At 40.2% G+C, this 17,744-nt stretch overlaps 2 protein-coding genes across 4 annotated transcripts; both read right to left on the bottom strand.

The window, feature by feature from the left end:
• Positions 1–2,111: 2,111 nt before the first annotated feature.
• znf576.2 (zinc finger protein 576, tandem duplicate 2) lies at positions 2,112–5,819 on the bottom strand. Its single transcript, XM_032559186.1, has 5 exons — positions 5,711–5,819; positions 4,830–5,008; positions 4,633–4,748; positions 4,225–4,368; positions 2,112–3,816 (listed from the first exon to the last, which is right to left on the bottom strand). The coding sequence occupies exons 2-5, from the start codon at positions 4,978–4,980 to the stop codon at positions 2,974–2,976; spliced, it is 1,254 nt and encodes a 417-aa protein (XP_032415077.1). The 5' UTR covers positions 4,981–5,008; positions 5,711–5,819; the 3' UTR covers positions 2,112–2,973.
• Positions 5,820–7,392: 1,573 nt separating this feature from the next.
• znf576.1 (zinc finger protein 576, tandem duplicate 1) lies at positions 7,393–17,668 on the bottom strand. Of its 3 annotated transcripts, XM_032558334.1 has the most exons (11): positions 17,575–17,668; positions 16,653–17,120; positions 14,624–15,142; positions 11,046–14,497; positions 10,689–10,962; positions 9,948–10,145; positions 9,777–9,869; positions 9,513–9,699; positions 9,144–9,354; positions 7,782–9,047; positions 7,393–7,744 (listed from the first exon to the last, which is right to left on the bottom strand). In XM_032558334.1, the coding sequence occupies exons 2-10, from the start codon at positions 17,062–17,064 to the stop codon at positions 7,797–7,799; spliced, it is 6,597 nt and encodes a 2,198-aa protein (XP_032414225.1). In that variant the 5' UTR covers positions 17,065–17,120; positions 17,575–17,668; the 3' UTR covers positions 7,393–7,744; positions 7,782–7,796. The 3 variants fall into 3 exon arrangements, with proteins under 3 accessions (XP_032414225.1, XP_032414224.1, XP_032414226.1); XM_032558333.1 differs by having other exon boundaries at positions 7,393–9,047; XM_032558335.1 differs by having other exon boundaries at positions 7,393–9,047; positions 16,653–17,616.
• Between the last annotated feature and the right edge of the window lie 76 nt (positions 17,669–17,744).

Below are 17,744 nucleotides of genomic sequence, written 5' to 3'. Positions count from 1 at the left end.
TGTGGTGCAGCAGAGGCACATCTAAAAGTTGCAGGACTGCGGCCCTCGAGGACTGGAGTTTGAGACGCCTGATATTACCTTCCACCACATGTTTGCTCTGTCCCTTCAATCTGAGGCTCCTCCAGAGTCACTATGGGCTTGTCTGCAATAAAATATTCTGCAACATTAGAAAGAAATGGGTGTATTAATTAATTAATGTTTTATTTCACACATAAAAATGAAAAACAAGGAGGCAGAAGATGTTAAATTAAATTCAGCTGTTAAAATAATTTCAAGTCAACCTGATTCATTCATAATATCCAATCAGCAGATAGCCGATGGACTCCTACCATGAAAAATATTTGCAGCAACTTTGGCAGAATTTATCACTTTATTCAAAAATTCCACAAACACGGCATCAATGGATAAAAAGCCTTTAAATATTATTTATTGCCACTGAAGATGGCAGCAGTGTGTGATCCTTAAACAAGACCCAGGTTTTTAGATTATGAAACAAGTGGATGAATGATCTATTGTTATCTACCAGGATCAAAGTCATTTAGAAAACTACAGGTTCTGAGCATTTTCACACTACTAATTTGGTCGCTGAAATCTCATATGATTTGGAGAACTTAAAGAGGCGTTAAGTATAATGTGTTTTATAATGTTAAGTAAGAATAGTGCATATTAACTTAATGTTCATGATTTATCACAAACAAAATGCATCACAGTTTCAATATGAAGATCTAAAGAACAAAATAATACCCAAGAAGCACTTGGGTATTACTCATGATGAGTTTCAAGTCCATGCAAAGAACTTGATTATAAAAGTTGTTAACATTTATATTTAATTAACACATGACAGATAAAACCGTGAATGAGACAATACACAATACAGTAGACAGTTGTTGTCATGGAAAAAAAGCTACAGCCAATGTGATTCATCAGTCAGGTGAACCACCTTCGCGGGTAATAACTTGTAGTAGTCATTTTCTGCGATGCTATCAGTCTCTCATCATTATGGAGGAATTTTGGCACATACTTCTATGCAACATTTGCAGACATTTATCTATGCACAACTCTTTCAAGGCCCTGCCACACAATTCAACCAGGTTGAGGACTTTGCCTGGGCTGAATAAGCAACTTCAATGTTTTCATTCCTGCCTGTAGTGTGTTGCAGATTTGCATTTGGCGTGTTTCGTGTGAATGGTTTCCCGATGAGCTCCTCCTGTTACTTTGTGCATTCACACACTGATAGTGTCTGATATAGATAGATGGACAAACAGACTTTCAACAATATTTTTGAAGAAACCAAAAGTATTTTTCCCCACATACTGTAGAAATGTTACACACTGAAAGCATCCTAAATCAATTCAGGTTTAACAAGTCAATGATATTGTGCTTGTTAATCAATCGGTCAAACCAAATTTATTTATATACAACCGCCAGATATAGATGTAACAATCAAGTATTAGAAGAGATAAATAAATCATATTTTACACTTGTCTCAGTGAGTCTAAGGTTGGTCATCAGTCACTCTGGGTGCACAGGAATATTTGTTAGGGTGCAAACAGTAGCCATTCCTATTGACTTGTCATGCAAATTTATATTTATTCAGTCCCAGGTCTGCCCCACTGTATGCTGCGAGACAACCCACTTTAACCCAAGCTTCTGCTGTAGGACAGTCAGATCGTCTCACATTTGACTGATTTAGTGTAGAATAAAGAGAGGTTTCTTAGCTGACAGAAAGACTGCAACTACAAATATGAAACTACAAAACCTACACAAATCATTGTAAGTTTCAGTTATGCTGCCATATGAAAAAAAATGCCTTTTCTAGGCCACCATTAAAAGATGCTCCCTTGTTCAGTATTTTACTGATTATTGTCATAAAACAGGTTCATAAATGCACATCTTTGTGCTCTGGGCAAGAAATATCCAAACTCTTCAAAGTCATAAAAACCTCTCCTTGCCAAAAGCTGTTTACACACTTCCATCTTCAATGTTTTCTCTCGGCATCAGTAACCCTACTGATAATGCAAAACGCCAAAATGAAAACCTTATTTTCAATGCACATGTTCTTATGGATCAGCGTGTTGCCAACTGAGAACTGAAAACAGAGACAAAACAAATTATTTCATCAGTGGCTTCCCTTTGGGACAGCCTGTTTATTACATGTTTGCAGTGTTCAGACACAGTGAGGAGAAACCAAGTGAATAATATGATATACAATTTCTTATGGGAATCTGGAGCTTTTTAAGACAGGAAATATTACTTTAACAAGTAAAAAAAAAGGATGTAGAAATTTCCAGTAAAAGAAAAGTCAGGATTATAAAGGTTATTTTCCACCCACATGCCAAACACTGTAGATTACATCTGAAGTGTTCAGCCTCCGTCCTTTCAAGGCAAAGCACAGAATTATTATTTTTTTGACATTGAAATTTAATTTAAAAGATAAGAAGCAAAATAAGAACCATAATGAAAACAGAAACTGTACATAACACATTTCTTTTAAAATACAGTCTAATGTTCAGACAGCATCTCTACAAGATATCTAATTATTTAAAGTATGTACTTGTATTTGTTAGGGCAGGGGAAATAAAGACTGAAAAAAAATTACAAATAAAAACCCTCACAAAGTGAGTAAATCAACCGAAAATGCCAAATAAATTCAAAAACACACACTTCAAACTAAAAACAAAATCATTTAAAAAGTGAATTAAACTTGCTTCTTTATACAACTGAACTGTTTCATGGGAAACAGTGTAATAAATGTTTAAAACTTGGTTAGTTAACTTATGAGATGTGTCCATCTTCAGCAACTCATAATCAAACTAAAAACCGACTAAAACCTGATTCTACAAACCGTTCCCAGTTTGTTTAAAACATCTCAACTGTGGTATCGACCAAATTTCAAAGAAAAAAAAAAAAAGGACATTTTATGACTAAGTTACTGAAAAACCACAAACATTCTGTGGTCTACCCATGTCTAAATTATCTATTGGAGCCTGACTTTTCAGGGTTTTCAGGCTTCTCCTCCGGGTGGCTCTTCTGGTGAGCCAGCAGGGTGCGCTCCCGGCTGAAGCTCTTCCCGCAGGTCGGACAGGACAAGCGGCCGACGGCGTGAGCCCGTGACGTGTGCGCTTCCAGTTGCTCGGGACGGGCAAAACTCTCTTCACATTCTTCGCAGGGATGGGCTTTCCGTGGGGTGTGTTTTTCCTTCTTGTGAGCGCGCAGCTGAACCAAACCGGGGAAGGCGAGGTCACACTCCGTGCACGGAATCTGGAGAGGCGGAGCGGGGTCTTCTTTTGGTTTCTTCTCCTTTGCCGGACTGTCATCCTCTGCACCTTTTTTGTCTTCTGTTTCCGACGCCGCTGCTGCTTTAGGAGGACGACCTCGCTTCGCTCCGCCTGCTTTTCCTTTGTCTTCTCCCACAGCTACCGCAGGCTCCGCTGTGGCGGCGGCCTTCGTCGCCTCCTCGGAAACCTCCGCCTCATCCTTCTTTTTCCGCTTTCCCTTTTTCTCAGAACTGGCCGGGTCTTCGGCTTTGGCAGGGCGACCGCGTTTCTTCACAGGAGAAGCGCTGCCGTTGCACTGTTGGCCTTCCGGGTATTTCTCCTGGTGCGCCTGCAGCTCAGACTCCGCTTCAAATCCTTGGCCGCACTTCTTACAGCGATGAGGCTTGGATGGATCCTCGGGCTGTTCTGCGTTCTCATCAGGGCGTGGATGCTGGGTCAGACGGTGGGCACGCAGCAGTCCAGGACTGCGAAAGGTCTGGCTGCAATCTTTACACACCAGCAGCTTCTCTGGACACACCTGTCTTCTGTGGGTTGTGAGCTGCAAAGGATCAAAGCAGAATAATTTTACACCCAAGTACTGAGCACAATGCTCATCGTATGCAATTCAAACCTGACACTTTAGACATTTTAAACATTGTCATGTTGCTATCACAAACCTTACTGCATTTTGAGATTTTATGCTGATCAGGGATGCTAAAGTCCAGGTTTTTCTTCATAAAAACCTTTGAAAATTAAGGATTCTTTACATCTATCCTACAAAATTCCCATTAAAATACACTTCACCTTGTAGCATTACCAAAAAAAAAACATGTAAAAAAATGAGGGATAATGTGTGTGCAAAGCAAGTTGGAAATGCACTAATTGCCTGATAGCTTCCAATCAGCTTCCTAAATGCTTCCAATTTTCACATTTGAGAAATTTGTTTAAGCAATAAAAAAAATCTTACCTCGGAGAACGTTTTAAAGCTCTCCTTGCAGTGAGCACATTTGAAAGGCTTGTCGTCGTTGCTGTGTGTCGGCTGATGCTGCGTTAATTCCTCAGACGACAGAAACGTGCGGTCACACACGTAGCATGTAAACAGTGTGTTTCCCTGTGCAGACATTGAATACAGAGAAACACGAGTTAAAACTGTTTCAGGCTAAATCACTTCCTTTTTACTCCCCAAGCCAAATAAACATCTTAAATTACACTGAAAAAGGGGAACCAATTGCTAGTAATATAAATAGGTTATGTGATTAAATCAAATTTTAAGATAGCAAAATGTTTTAAAACACTGAACTTTTGAGATATTCATTTCCCTCAACCAAGACGAGTCAAATATGACAACGGACTAACTATTTCTAGTTAATTGTACCTGCTGAAGCTGCTGTTTGTACTCCTCCCTGTGGCTCTTCTTCATGTGCCTCTCCTTGGCTTTGGCGTTGCAGAAGGTGATGAAGCACTGGAAGCACTGCAGGTTTTCATGCTGGTCTGAAAGAGCACACACAGACTCGGTTAGGGTTCTGTTCATGCTAGTAACTTTCTTCAAACTGGGCCCCCTGAAGCACTTACAGGACTGGACCGAAGGAACCGGGGGTCCGTTCAGAATGACGGGTTTGTATGGCGCTGCTGGCTTTTCATGGGGAGGTGCGGGTGGTGGTGGTGGTTCTGGCAAGCCTCGTCCCATCACTATGTCCTCTATGTTCAAAATGTCTGAGTCCATTCTACGACACTGCTGCAACACAACCTTGCTGGATTCACGCAAAAAAGACAACTCAAGATTCAAAACAATGTGCAAAAAACCCACTAAATTCTTCAGATTCAAATACTACGCGCAAAACCACCTTAGTTTCGTCAACAACACAGTGCCATAAAGACAAAACAGAAATGCTGAATAAATATGAAACTGAAAAAAACACTAATTAAGAATGTAAAAGGCAAAAACTCCAAATAACATGTCTAAAAACTCCACAAAACGTGTACTCTGATATTTATTTAATATTTAAGTCAAATCAACCTCTTAAGTTGTAGCTAGAGCTGACGTTGAACGTAACACTAAGGCCGCCAGCTAAGCTAACTAGCTTCATGCCAGTTTGAAACATTGCGACATAATAAAAACTATATGATTCAAATCTGAGCCTGTATCCAGGTAGCAAAATGAACCCAACCAGTTACCAGTTATTTTTCCTTTAATATGTGTATCTGTATGTAACTAATGGTAGAAACAAAGTAGCAGACTAGTTGAGCGGGTTAATAGCAGCTAGTTAGCGCTAACAACACTCCTACCATTCAAAAAAGAACCAGACTTCGTGTCTGTTCCCGCACTAAGTTCAAAATTATATTTTACACACCGTTTATAGGTTGATAACCAATTTGAAGCGCGTTGAGTAAATACAGTAAACCAATACTAATGTATGAATAATACAATTATGCTAAAAACAAGGGGACGTTACCTCGAGCCGCTTTTTGAAGCTAGTTTGACTGAGAGAGTTGACCCTAGAAATACAACACATAGATCGTGCGTTTCCTCCTGCGCGTTGCCGTTGGTGGTGATGGGGACAGCCAAGATGGCTGCCGCTTGGACTCTTCGGTGGGGTCAGTTTGATTCAGATTAGGAAAATAATAATAATAAAGTGTCAAAACATAGATGTTCTTAAGTTATGGCGCTGATAACAACCACGAGTCTGAATTATCAAAAATTATCAGCACAATAATAAAACTAAAAAAATATATAATTATCCTTCTGTTACTTACAAGTCAGCAACACGTTCTATTTATATACTTTTTATTATACATTTGATTAGTAATAGTGTGATTTACTAAACAATAAATTGGACTAATGCACACAAAAGCGCAGATTAGACACGCTGCAAATTTGAAAATTAGAAGTGTTTCTATACATTGTTACTCTATGGTTGATCTAAATCACGTGACCCAACACCACTCAAAAGAAGTACCTGATTTTTAAAAACTTTTTATACACACTGACAGAACGACGGCCCTACTAATATTCAGTTTCAATATAATTTATAAGATTTTGAACGCAAAAATGCATCTAATGATGATAATTACGGTTTTTGTAAATGGGCTTATTTGAATTTGCACAGTGGCAACAAGTGTTTAATGGAAAATTGGATCAGTGTGTCAAATATTTTAGAACAAGTTCAACCTCATTTCACACAATGAATAACAAAACTACACTAGTTGAGGTTAACATTTCCAAGTTGGAAGGTAGAAAAGTAGTAGGAAGACAGAGAAAAATGTTTTTTATCAACCCCAAAATGCAATATGGCTACCTATGTTAGAACTGATAGGACTTCTGGTAAGATATGCTGTCAAAGTGAAATCATGTTTTTTCTTCCTTTCACATATTTGGACATTTATCAGTTTGATACTAAAGCAACACACATTAATATGAAGTGTAATGAAAGTCCAATTAATTTATGAAAAAGAATAAGTTAGAACCTAATGTGACTAAATTAACATATTTCATAAATATTGAGAAGATATACTTACATAGCATTTTGAAGGAAATTTGAAGGCTTTCACTCAATGGAATTCAAGTTAAGCAGGGCACCTTCATGTATGATTGGGGTAACTTAATGTAGCTAATAAATATTACGAACTATTACAACTTAATGTTTTGCATAACTTCTCTATTAATATTGTAAAACTAGTATATCTGTGAGATGAACATTTCTTAAAATGAGATACATTTAGTTAGAAAACTACCGTACTAATAATGATTGTTGAATTACATAAAGCTTTTTCAGTTTTATGACAATACCTACAGGGACATGTCAATAAAATACAAAACTTAATTTTTAGTTCAATTCAAAAGTAAAACTACTTATACAGCTTAATTACTCTGAGTGACATGTTGTTGGCTTACTGCAAAAAAAAAGTTGTTCAGGAAAATTACTGGAAAGTTAAGTGGAAGGAAAAACTGGTTAGAAAAGTAGCAGAGGCAATTGGCGTAAACCCAGCCTCAAGAAGCAAAGCCCATTCATGGAGTGGTAATTTATGTATAATTATTTCAATTGTTTTCTATAATTTCTTTAAGATAGTCTATGAGATGCTCCTGTACTGGCTGCTTGTTGAAGTGTATTGGTTTACTGTTATATAAAAAAGGACAGACCTTTTCACGCCACTGTTTTATTATTTGGAATAAATAACAGAAATTTATTCAATGGAAAACTTTATCATGGACTTAAAACTAAAACGTGTAAAAATATATGAAAAAAACAATAAAACATTCCTGGTAACAGTATTTTGCAACACAGTGATTGGTTAATTTCTGTTTTGTGAAATTCCATCTACAGGAAAAATTCTATTTACATCTGTCCAGTGAGTTAACAAGCCCCGACAAAGTAGTTGTTTCAACTGCATTGCATCAGTACAACAAAGTCATGGCACTGCCAGTAAAAGTCATAATCTAAAAAAATGTAAGAGCAGGGGAGCAGTTTTCACATACTTCATAAAAACATTTACATTCTAAATCAGAAAGCAATTATTTTAAAACACAGGGTGAGGACAATATTACTGCTCCTCTCCCAAACCCTCTTGATTATGAAAATTCAGAAAGCAGTTGTGGTTGCGAGAGATGCAAAGAAAGACGCAGCACTTAAGGCACAGCACTCGTGATGTTCTCTGGCAGTCCCCAAAGCGACACCTTCCTCCTTCCCCCTCTACAAGCTGCTCCGGCCAGTGGCCAGTACCATCGTACCGGGTGGTTAAGTCCGGCAGAGGACTCTCCTCCAGTAGACCCGGACTGGGCGTTTCACTTGTTGCATGGTGAGTGTCCTCCTCAGGAGGCTGTGGGGGAATTGAGTCCTGGGTGTCCAACCCGCTGGAGAGAATCAAAGCCTTAGACACCTCCAGTCTGAAGGCCATGAACGTCATTGGGGCAGATGCCGATCTGTAATCCTGCCGGTACTGGAGCCAGGAGTTCACCAGGGCCGCATCTGTGAGGTGCCACAGGACCGCTTGAGGCCAACAGGTTGGCAAAGAGACCGTGAGTGGAGTAGAGTACAGATTTAGCAAATCTCTGCTGAGACGAGCCGACGTCTGGGCCTTTTCAAAGCTGTCTATGAGTGAGACCATGTTCCTCTGGCCATTGCCTGCAGTAGAAAGCATGAAGCCACAGTGTGTTCTGCGCAGCATCAACTTCCCATCAGAGCTCACAAACTCATCCCCAATATGTCCCCGCGCTCCTTCCACCCTGCCGGCTCCATGGATCCCAGCAGCTAAAAGGCGCTCCAGCATGGCAGGGGTGGAGAGTTCCTGTTTACAGAGGAACAACGTACTCCCTTTGGGGACCATCTTTTCGACTGTGTCTTGGTTTTCAGCAGGAGCTAGTTCAAGATCCAAGTGTGTGATTAAACCATTAAGCCCAATCAATGTAGTGCACTGGAGAGAGGGCCTATTGTTGTGAATCTTTCCAGTCAGAGCTACTGGGTATTGGTCTATGGCGTAATCCCCTGGCTGTTTCAGCGACCGGCATCCTTCGTTGAAGCGATACAATAATGGACGAACCTTCCACAGCGGATCATCATCTGTCTGTGAACTGTTTGGCTCTGCTGAGCTCCGACTGTCACCATGACCAGAAACTAAACTTTGACTGCTTCGGGGCGTATCACCCAGCTGACGAACTGTAACATTTTCTTTTGGTTCGTTTAAAGAACAAAGTTTCAATATACGAGACAGGTCGAGGAATCGGTTCAGTGGCATGGCTTCAGCTATCAACGAGACCTTCGTCAGATCTTCCCAGTAGAGCCTCGCACTGGGAAACTGAAAGGTAACAACAGAGCAATTAAACATAATTCTTTATTGTACAATACTGGACAGCTCCTCCAGTCATTGAGAAAGTTATGAAAATATACAGACCTTTAAGGTTCCCATTGCAATGTGGATCCCAACGAAGCGTGCAACCTCTCTGCATGTCACAGGATTTGGCATCTTGGAAAGTTTATTTGTACAACTTGCAATTTCTACCCATGTATCCCAACTAAAATATTCAGAGAAGTAATCTATAGGCTTTTCTGTCCTGTTGTCATCATGTGGTGCTTGAAGATGACTTGCTGAATTTGGCAAAATCCTGGAAAGAAAAAGAGAAAAAAAGAATAGGTGATTATTCTTCTGTCTGTTATATAAAACCTGTTCCTGGCAGATATAAACAACAAGCCAAAACTACAATATTCAGGAGAAATCCTGATTGTGCTCTAGCTTAAAATAAATAAAAAAGTGCTACTGTACTTTGAATAGGACTGATGAGGCAGCTGTTTGCCGCTTGTTTGGTTCTTGTTGAAGTAAGCCAAAATTTCTGCTTCCTTGTCCAGTTGAGGCTCAGATAATTCAAAACCACTCGTGTCTTCGTCATCAGAACTCTGGAGGAGAAAGTCTCGGAGAGCTAAAGAATTCTGCAATTCAGAATCTGAAGCAGCTGAAAGATCAAAGAGTATATTAAGTTAAAACATTCTAATTAAATGAACAATCAACTCAAACTAATGCTTAACAAACCGTGTCCATCTGTTAAGTCACCGACACTTGGTTCTGATGGGAGACCTGGGACTACCGACTCTTGATAGCTCGGTGGTGACGATCTTCTTTCACCTATTTAATCAGGTTTAAGATTAAAATAAAATATTATGTAAAAAGATTAATGTGAAGAGAGCTAAGACAGATACTCACGTGCATTACAATCTGCACTCTGATAGTCTGACGGATTTGCATTGGCAGACCCTTCAGGGGTTGAGCTTTCTGTAATGGTTTGAGTGGCCCCCAGTAAGACCTCCCTCTCCTCCTCCTTTACCGGGTAAAAGACGCACTGGTTGGAATTGAAGTCCGGAGTGACACTAACGTCCTTTGTTGAATCCCCATCCTCTGTTACTGAAAATGAAAATCCAAAAATATTATCGTTCCACTGCTCACTACTGTGCTCACTAATCCTTGTTACCTTCACCACAGTTTAATTGTAAACTAGACGAATCTTTCTCTATGTCTGTTTTTTATTCCGTTATGTTTTTCTTAGAAGTGAAGAGCCTGGTAACGCTCATATCTGAGTTAGGAAGGTGCCAAGTTAAGTGATCTTGCTTTGCACAGAAGGCTCAACCTAGAGGTCTGCAAGTCAATAGAAATAAGATAGTATAAGTGTTTGGCTTTGAACTGATTAAGCAGTAATAAATAAATAGATAAACATCTATTAAAGTTGATCAGATTAAATAGGTTTTAGCTGTCAATATCAAAATATTTAATTTGTAAATATCTTAAATCTAAAGGGATTGAGTATATCCAACAAAAAATATTTTGAATATGTAATTTTTTTTTAAATTTCATGCTCCCAGATTTCTAAAAAAAAAAAAAAAGACACTCTTTGGCTTCTCATTCTGTGGTTTATCTTATGAAAGATAATGCTGACTCTTTGGTACTTACATGGGATGTCTGTGTTTTCACCGTTTATTGGTTCGACATTCCATTGCATGTGTCTACTGCCTTGCAGGCTCAGGGTATCGTTCACCACAGAGTTGCTTTCCTCTTTCACCAGGATGCTTCTTATGTCTTGATGGTGCTTTGGCTGCACACCTGTGGTACTCTGTCTGTTTTGACAGGTGAGTCCAACTAACATAGTGTCTGAGCTGTTCTCTTCAACTTTGATCTCATGGCCTTCAGGAACTTGAACCTCGTTCTCAGCAATCCTACCCGTAGCCTGGTACAAAAACAAATGTTGCTTTATAATCCCAATTAAGGTTCAATCTTTTTTTTTCTAAGGGTACAAAAAACAAAAGTCACCTGTGATTGACTGCTTCTTCCTGTTGCCAAGCTCATCTCCCTGTCAGTTGTTGGTCCTTGCTTAGAGGAAATGACCCTTTCCAGGATGATGCCAGGAGACTGGTCACTCTCCCTTTCCTCTTCTCCCTGCAACCGTCTTTGATTCATAACCTCGTCAACACCAGTGGTAAGGGACCTCAGCTCCAACGCAGCAGCTTCTTCAGAGGATTCTTCAACTGTTGCATGAACAGAAGGCAAAGATGCCGCAGGTGGAGTATCTTTGATGGTCTTCATCCCAGGACTGGGTTGTGTCTTTGTGCTAATCTCTTGGTCAGCTGTTTCCAAACCAGAGGGAAGTAGTTGTTTTTCATAAACTATCCAGCATTCATCTGCTTCGTGCTCTTGCTCCAATCCTGAACTTGTCCTTGAGATCAAATTGCTTTTGAGAAGTTCTCCTCTTCTGCTCTGACCTGTCACAGCAACTTCTTTCACTGCCTCTTTTCTCCTCTGAACCAGTGTTTCCTCCTCCTCTTCTTTGACCTCTGGCCGATGCGTAGAACAAGACACAGTCTGACAGGTTAGACTGAATTCTCTTGTCTCATTACCAACTTGCTTGTGATTTTTGCCAGTGATCTCACTCTTTGACTGGTAGACTCTGTTGGATTCATTTTGGGGATCAGCATCGTCTAGCTCCTCCTGCTCTCCAACAGTGACCAAATCTACCTCTAGAAGTACATCCTCCTTGATATCCTCATCTGCTATTCCTTGGACTTTAGCTTGGAAGTTGAGGTTCTTCCTGGGATCTTCTTGCGTATCTTCTTCTGGTGCCACTGGTTCTTCAGTGTTAGAACCTTTAGGCTCAGTTGAGGTAGGGAAAGAGGCTTCAGTTATCACATTCGACTGAGTCTCTGTATTATTGGGTTCATCAGATGAAGATTGAAGTTCAGAAGAGGTACAGAAGTGATCTTCTATCCCAGTTTTACTTTCAACGGTGTCTTCATGGATACCTATTTCAACATCCTGAGGTGGGATTTGTAGGGAAGGAGATGGAATTAAAGCTGGAAAGGAGACACCTCGATCACGGTCTTCCAACGTCATCTCTCCCATTTCAGTCTCAGTATCCCAGTCTGTGGGAGCATTAATTACCCTAACCACCCCACCATGCTCTTTGGGAAGCCGGTAAAGATCAAATCCAGAGACACCCTCAAAGATGTTTCCATTGGTGTAGGTGAGGCCAGGACTCTCGATGATGTGTGCTGTTGTCTTGTGCTTTTGAAGTGAAGCAACTTCGCTGAATTTCTCCCCACAGTCCTTACATTCTAAGGCACGCTTTGAAGTAATCACACCTTCAGTTTCAACATTCAAAGATGCTTTACGCTTTCTGGTGGTCTTTGGCTTGGTGGGTACTATTTGCGGTTGCTGACGTGTAGCTTGTAGTGACGACAACAGGGACAAACCCTTCTGGTTTTTCTGGGTTCTTGCACCTTTTTTCTTCCCACCTGCTTTGGAAATATCTGTGGACTGCGAATCATGAGGTGAATCCTCCTGAGTCGGGCCTGAAGCCTTTAAAGTGTCTAACTTGTACACTTTTAGCTGAGGCTGCTTGTGACCTTTCAGTAAAAGAAGAGAGTCTTGATTGATGTTTGAATCAGTGGCTTCTGCATTTTTGACTTTTTGTGCTTTTAAGTTTTTCTTTCCCTTCACTTCCTTTAGATTCTTAGATTGATCTTTTTGTATTATTTTTGCTGCTTTTTTTTTTTTAAGCATAGCTACAGGTTTCTGGTTACTGATATGCACTACATCTTCCTTGGTTTCTTTCTGTTTTTTCATTTTGTTCTTCTTGGCATCGTCTTTGACTTGTTTCACCTGTGGTGTATGAGTTGAAGGCGATTTTGTGTCACTTCCTGATGACATATTCTGAGTCTTATCCTTTTTCCCCTTTCCAGTCTTCTTTGGTGTTTGTACTTTCTGTACTTTCTCTGGAAGTTTTTTAGGAGATGTTTTACTTTTTATCAAATTGTCCTGTATCGGCGGTTGTTCTTGTTCCGGGTTCTTCTGTTTTTTGGATTTCTTGTCCTTGCCTTGAGGACCAAATTTGACAACAAGACAAGATTTTTTAGTCCGCTGGCGCTTCGCAGGCTTGGTATCAATCTGAAAATCATCCCTGTATATGGATCCAACCAGGTCATGCATATATCCTTGAAAGAAAAAGGTCCTAGCAGGTTTTCTTTTCCGCACCTTCACTAACTCTTGGGCTGACATGACGCTCACAGGTAACTCTGATTTCTGCTGGTCCTCTTTGGTCTCTAATTTTGACGGAGCTTCTACTTGAAGGTCTGTAGACAAGCTGCTCTTTTCTTTTTCTGGACATTTTTTACAAAAATCCTGTTCGTCCCTTTCTTTCGTCTTTTCATTAATAGCAGGCATCTGATCTAGACCTACTTTTTCTGTATCTGAATCTGTATTTTCCTTTGCTTCAGATTCACTTGGAGCTTGTATGAGTGTTTCTGGTGGAGCAGAAGGGCAAGAAGACAGGTCCTGTTCCTCTGGGTGTGTTGATGCAAGTTCCAACTCAACTGTGGGTGTGAGTGGTGGGACTGGTATCTTGGTCTCTTTTGCATCTTCTACAGTGTCACTTGGAGCCAGATCAGGAGTTTCCTGCTCGGTCCTTTGAACCAAAGAAGAGGAAATAACCTCATTTTGTGGTTCATTTTGAGACTGTTCGAGCTCCGCAGCTGGCATTAAAGCAGGGGTAAGTTCTAAAATGAACGTTTGTTCAAGGTTTTCCTTGAGATCAGCTACCTCATTCTGACAAACACTGGGGTCATAGTTCATTGGACTCATTTCAGGCTGTTGAAGGTTTTGATGCATTGCTTCTTCTTCAAGTCTTTCAGTTTGTTCAGCCGGAATGAGTGTCAACTCCACGTGTTCTTCTGCAGCTACATGGGAGCCCAGCTCTGAGAAGGAGGGGGTTTCCAGTTGTCCTTCTGGAGTAATAGGCTCCAGTATAATTGTTTGATCCATTGGGCTGACAAAAGTGTCCAGTTGAAGTGTCTTAGATCCTGCCGGTTTCAGTCCAATAAAATCTATCTGTGGTGGGCCCTGATTCAAATTAACCATTGCTGCTGGTTCTGACACCTGCTGTACCCGCAGTGGTGGGGCATTTGGTGGCACCTGCCCCAGTATAACAACTTGATTCACTTTCTGCACATTTCCCAACGATTCAATAAGTTTCCGAATCTGCTCAGTGTCTATATTGGCGTCGACTTTTTGCAGAGGTCCGTTGGGTTCCACTTGCAATAGCGCTGGTTGGGAAATAGATATTGGACTTATAAGAGGGATATTTTGTAGCCCAGGTCGAAATGGGTTAGTGATTGCATCACATTTGTGCTTTATCAGATGCTGCTGCCGTGTTCTGAAACTCTTGAAAGTGGCCTTGCACACAGAACAAATGTAAACCCTGGGAGAAGCACCTAAAGGTGGACAAAAATTAGGAGGCATTTAATTAATAAGTCAGAAAATTACAATTCATCCATCTATCTATTTAACCTTTAAAATGTGTAATAAAAATATGTTTGAGTCAAAAAGAGGCTTCCTACCATCAGCTTTGTATGTTGTCGTTGCTGCAGTCGACACTGTATCCACTTCAACCCCTTCAGCTCCATCTAAGGAATGTGAGTCAACGTGCTTTTGCAGAGCTTTCGATAAGGGGAACCTCTTTCCACAATCCTTGCAAACATAAGGCTTCTCTCCTGAGTGCTTGCGCTGATGATACTTTAACAATGTCAGCGTCTTGCAAGACTTGCCACAGTCCTTGCAGGCATACCCGTCCTGACCAAAATGAATCTTTTTATGGGCCGTTAGCTCTGATGACTTCTTAAAGGACTGACTGCAGATCGGACACTTGAAGGGTTTCTTGTCTGGGTGGGCCTTCTGGTGGGCCATGAGCTCAGTTGAGTTTGTGAAGTGGCGGTCGCAAACATAACAGGCAAAAAGCGAATTCCTCAGGATGCACTGCTCGTACTCGGCAGGGTGACTGTGCTTCATGTGACGTTCTTTGCCTTTGAGGTCGCTGAAGATTATATGGCACTCTATGCAATGCAGAGAGAGCTGAGATGCTGCAGAAAAATAACAGAGGAGATTCAGAAGTTTAACATGTGTCAGTATTTTTAGCCTTTTCAATTCTCTTGCCTATAAAGGGAGAGGCAGAATATACCCTGGGCAGGTTGCCATAGGGCAAATAAAGACACCAACTAATTCAGTGTTTTTCAAAATGGGGCCCACTAGGGGGCGTTAGAGGTAGTTTCAGAAGATTAGAAAAATTAAATACATAAATCTAATAAATGTTTTAAAGCATAAATTTTTAATCATAATTGTTAAATTATAAACTGTATCATGGTTTGCAATCATTATTATAAAATATGTTATTTGAATGTTTTTGTTTGTTTGTTTGTTTTTTACCATGCTCACCTTACTAATTCACTGCCAGTTAAATTTATCAAACTGCTTTGCTCCTAAAGCTGGCGTAGCAAGTGTGAAATGGACATGTTTCTGACAAGAAAAAGACAATAAGAACCATCCTGTGGGCCGACTGGAAAGGATGCTGCTGCAAAAATCCCTGAGAACTCATGGCCAACTACAATCAGAAGCTATGAGGTAGTATTTATGCTAAGTGATTGTAATAATTATTGAATATCTAGTAAAAGTGGGGAAAAACAATCTGAAAAAAAGAACCCCTGAATAAACCTAAAGGTCATCTTTTTGGGCTGAGGGAAGAAGTTGGAGTAACTGGAGAAAATCCAGGTATCCATTAGGAGAACAAAAAAAGTTTAAGAATTACAAAACCATAAAAATTCACAAAATATAATTTTTTATCTACTGTTTTCCTTCTTTTAGCAAATGGCGAACAATACACTATTCACCTGAACATGAACAGGGTTTTTTTATCACCTAAATAATCTGTTAATGTGGTTAAGTAACTTAATACAAAAAAAATATAAAATTTTGTTTCATGACAAAATATTCTGTGTAGCTGTTGATGAACATCATGACTCTGATTTAAGGACTATTTAGTATGTCGATTTACTGATGATTATTCTAACTACAAAAAACAGGTAGAACTTTGATCACTTATTAAAGTTTTGTGACAGTATCTAACAAAAAATATAAAAGTATATATTTTATTGATTCTGAATAGAAGTTTTTAAACAGGTTACAATGTAAACTGAAGGCATGGCTTTAACTGTCTTTATTCTTTGTTTACAAACAGTATTACTTAAAAGTTTTATAAAAGTTCTTTAATTAGGGTTGTCTGTTTTGACATGCAGCTCTTGTAAGAATATAATTTCATTTCAGCAAATCATGTTCAGAAATGCATTACATAAAGTCCTGTTCCAAAGAATGTAGAAAGACTTCTGAAGAGAAATAAGAAAACACTTTGTATTCTAAAAATGTGCAGGTAAAACTGAGTCGTTTTTGAGCTACTACTGTTTATAATTCTTTAATTGACGAACTGATATTAAGTGGAACTCAGACTGAATCAAAACCTGCATCAACGCTGGATTCAACAAAGCTTTGAAAGTTTAAGTGCCCACACGTGTGTAGTAAATAAGTAAGTGAAGTACTCACATGGGAGAGGCATGACCTCTGACTGTGACATGTCCATCTTCAGGGGATCCATGGAAGAAACATATCTCCTCCCATTGCTAGAACCTTTGCCTTGTTTTTTTACTCCCTGCCCATCACTCTCAGCAGCCAGTCCTGGTGGGGCAAAGGGCTTTGCAGTAGGGCTTGTATTCGTCTTTCCAGCATTTTCCCTGGACTCTGCCTGTGACTGGACACCAGGCTCCTTATCCAGTGGAGGAGTTAAGCTCATACTTGTAGGTGTGGTGGTGGTCTGAGCAGGGGCATCTGGTTTGTCCTTCCCCTCTTGACCACCTGGTTTGCTTTGGGTCGGTTGAGCCTCTGCGTCCTGTTGCTGCTCTGCATCAGACATGACCACTAGGCTGGATTCAGTGTGATCCTCTGGTGATCTCTGCATGGCTCTCTGCTTCAGTGTCTCACATGCAACAGTGAAATCACTTCCTTTTTTCCTAACTACATAAAGGTACAAAATGCATTAGCATGTATGCATAGCAATAGTTACACTCTGATTAAAAATCATGGGGCTGCTTTATCCACTGGGAGACAGCTGGGATACTGGGCTTAAACCATTTGAATAACAATAGGGTACTGGTAGATATGTAGGGCAGCTGGTGGACGCTGGTAAAACGTAAAGACTTTAAAATCTGTTTTTTGTTTTTGCTATAACAGTTTTAGCATGCTAAGAGCCTTCATGAATAAACTCGTTGCAAACGCATCCGATTCAGAGGTAACAATAGCCCGGTTAGCCTCATTCACATATTTGGGACAAAATCAGGACGTAAATCTCCGCCTCTCCCGTCTGTTACGGGGCCATAGAAGATAAACATACACTCGTTGAGCTCTTCTTCCTGTTTCATAAACACATGCTCGGCCTGTAATGAGTGAGCAGGATGCAGATATACGTTACCTGGCCCGCCTCGGCAGCCCAAACATCTCTGCGTCGGTTCTCACAAAGCCACCACGGAGCAGATGCAGAGCGCGCGACGTTACGTCGGACAAGAGACGCGCACGCGGGAATCATGGGATATGTTGTTTATTTTGCAAATACAAATGAACTCTTGTAAATAATTCATTTTT

Source organism: Xiphophorus hellerii, chromosome 3, assembly GCF_003331165.1.
Source record: "Xiphophorus hellerii strain 12219 chromosome 3, Xiphophorus_hellerii-4.1, whole genome shotgun sequence".
Lineage (NCBI taxonomy): Eukaryota > Metazoa > Chordata > Actinopteri > Cyprinodontiformes > Poeciliidae > Xiphophorus > Xiphophorus hellerii.
The sequence above is the reverse complement of the archived record's forward strand: the minus strand, read 5'-3'. Positions and strand labels throughout refer to the sequence as shown.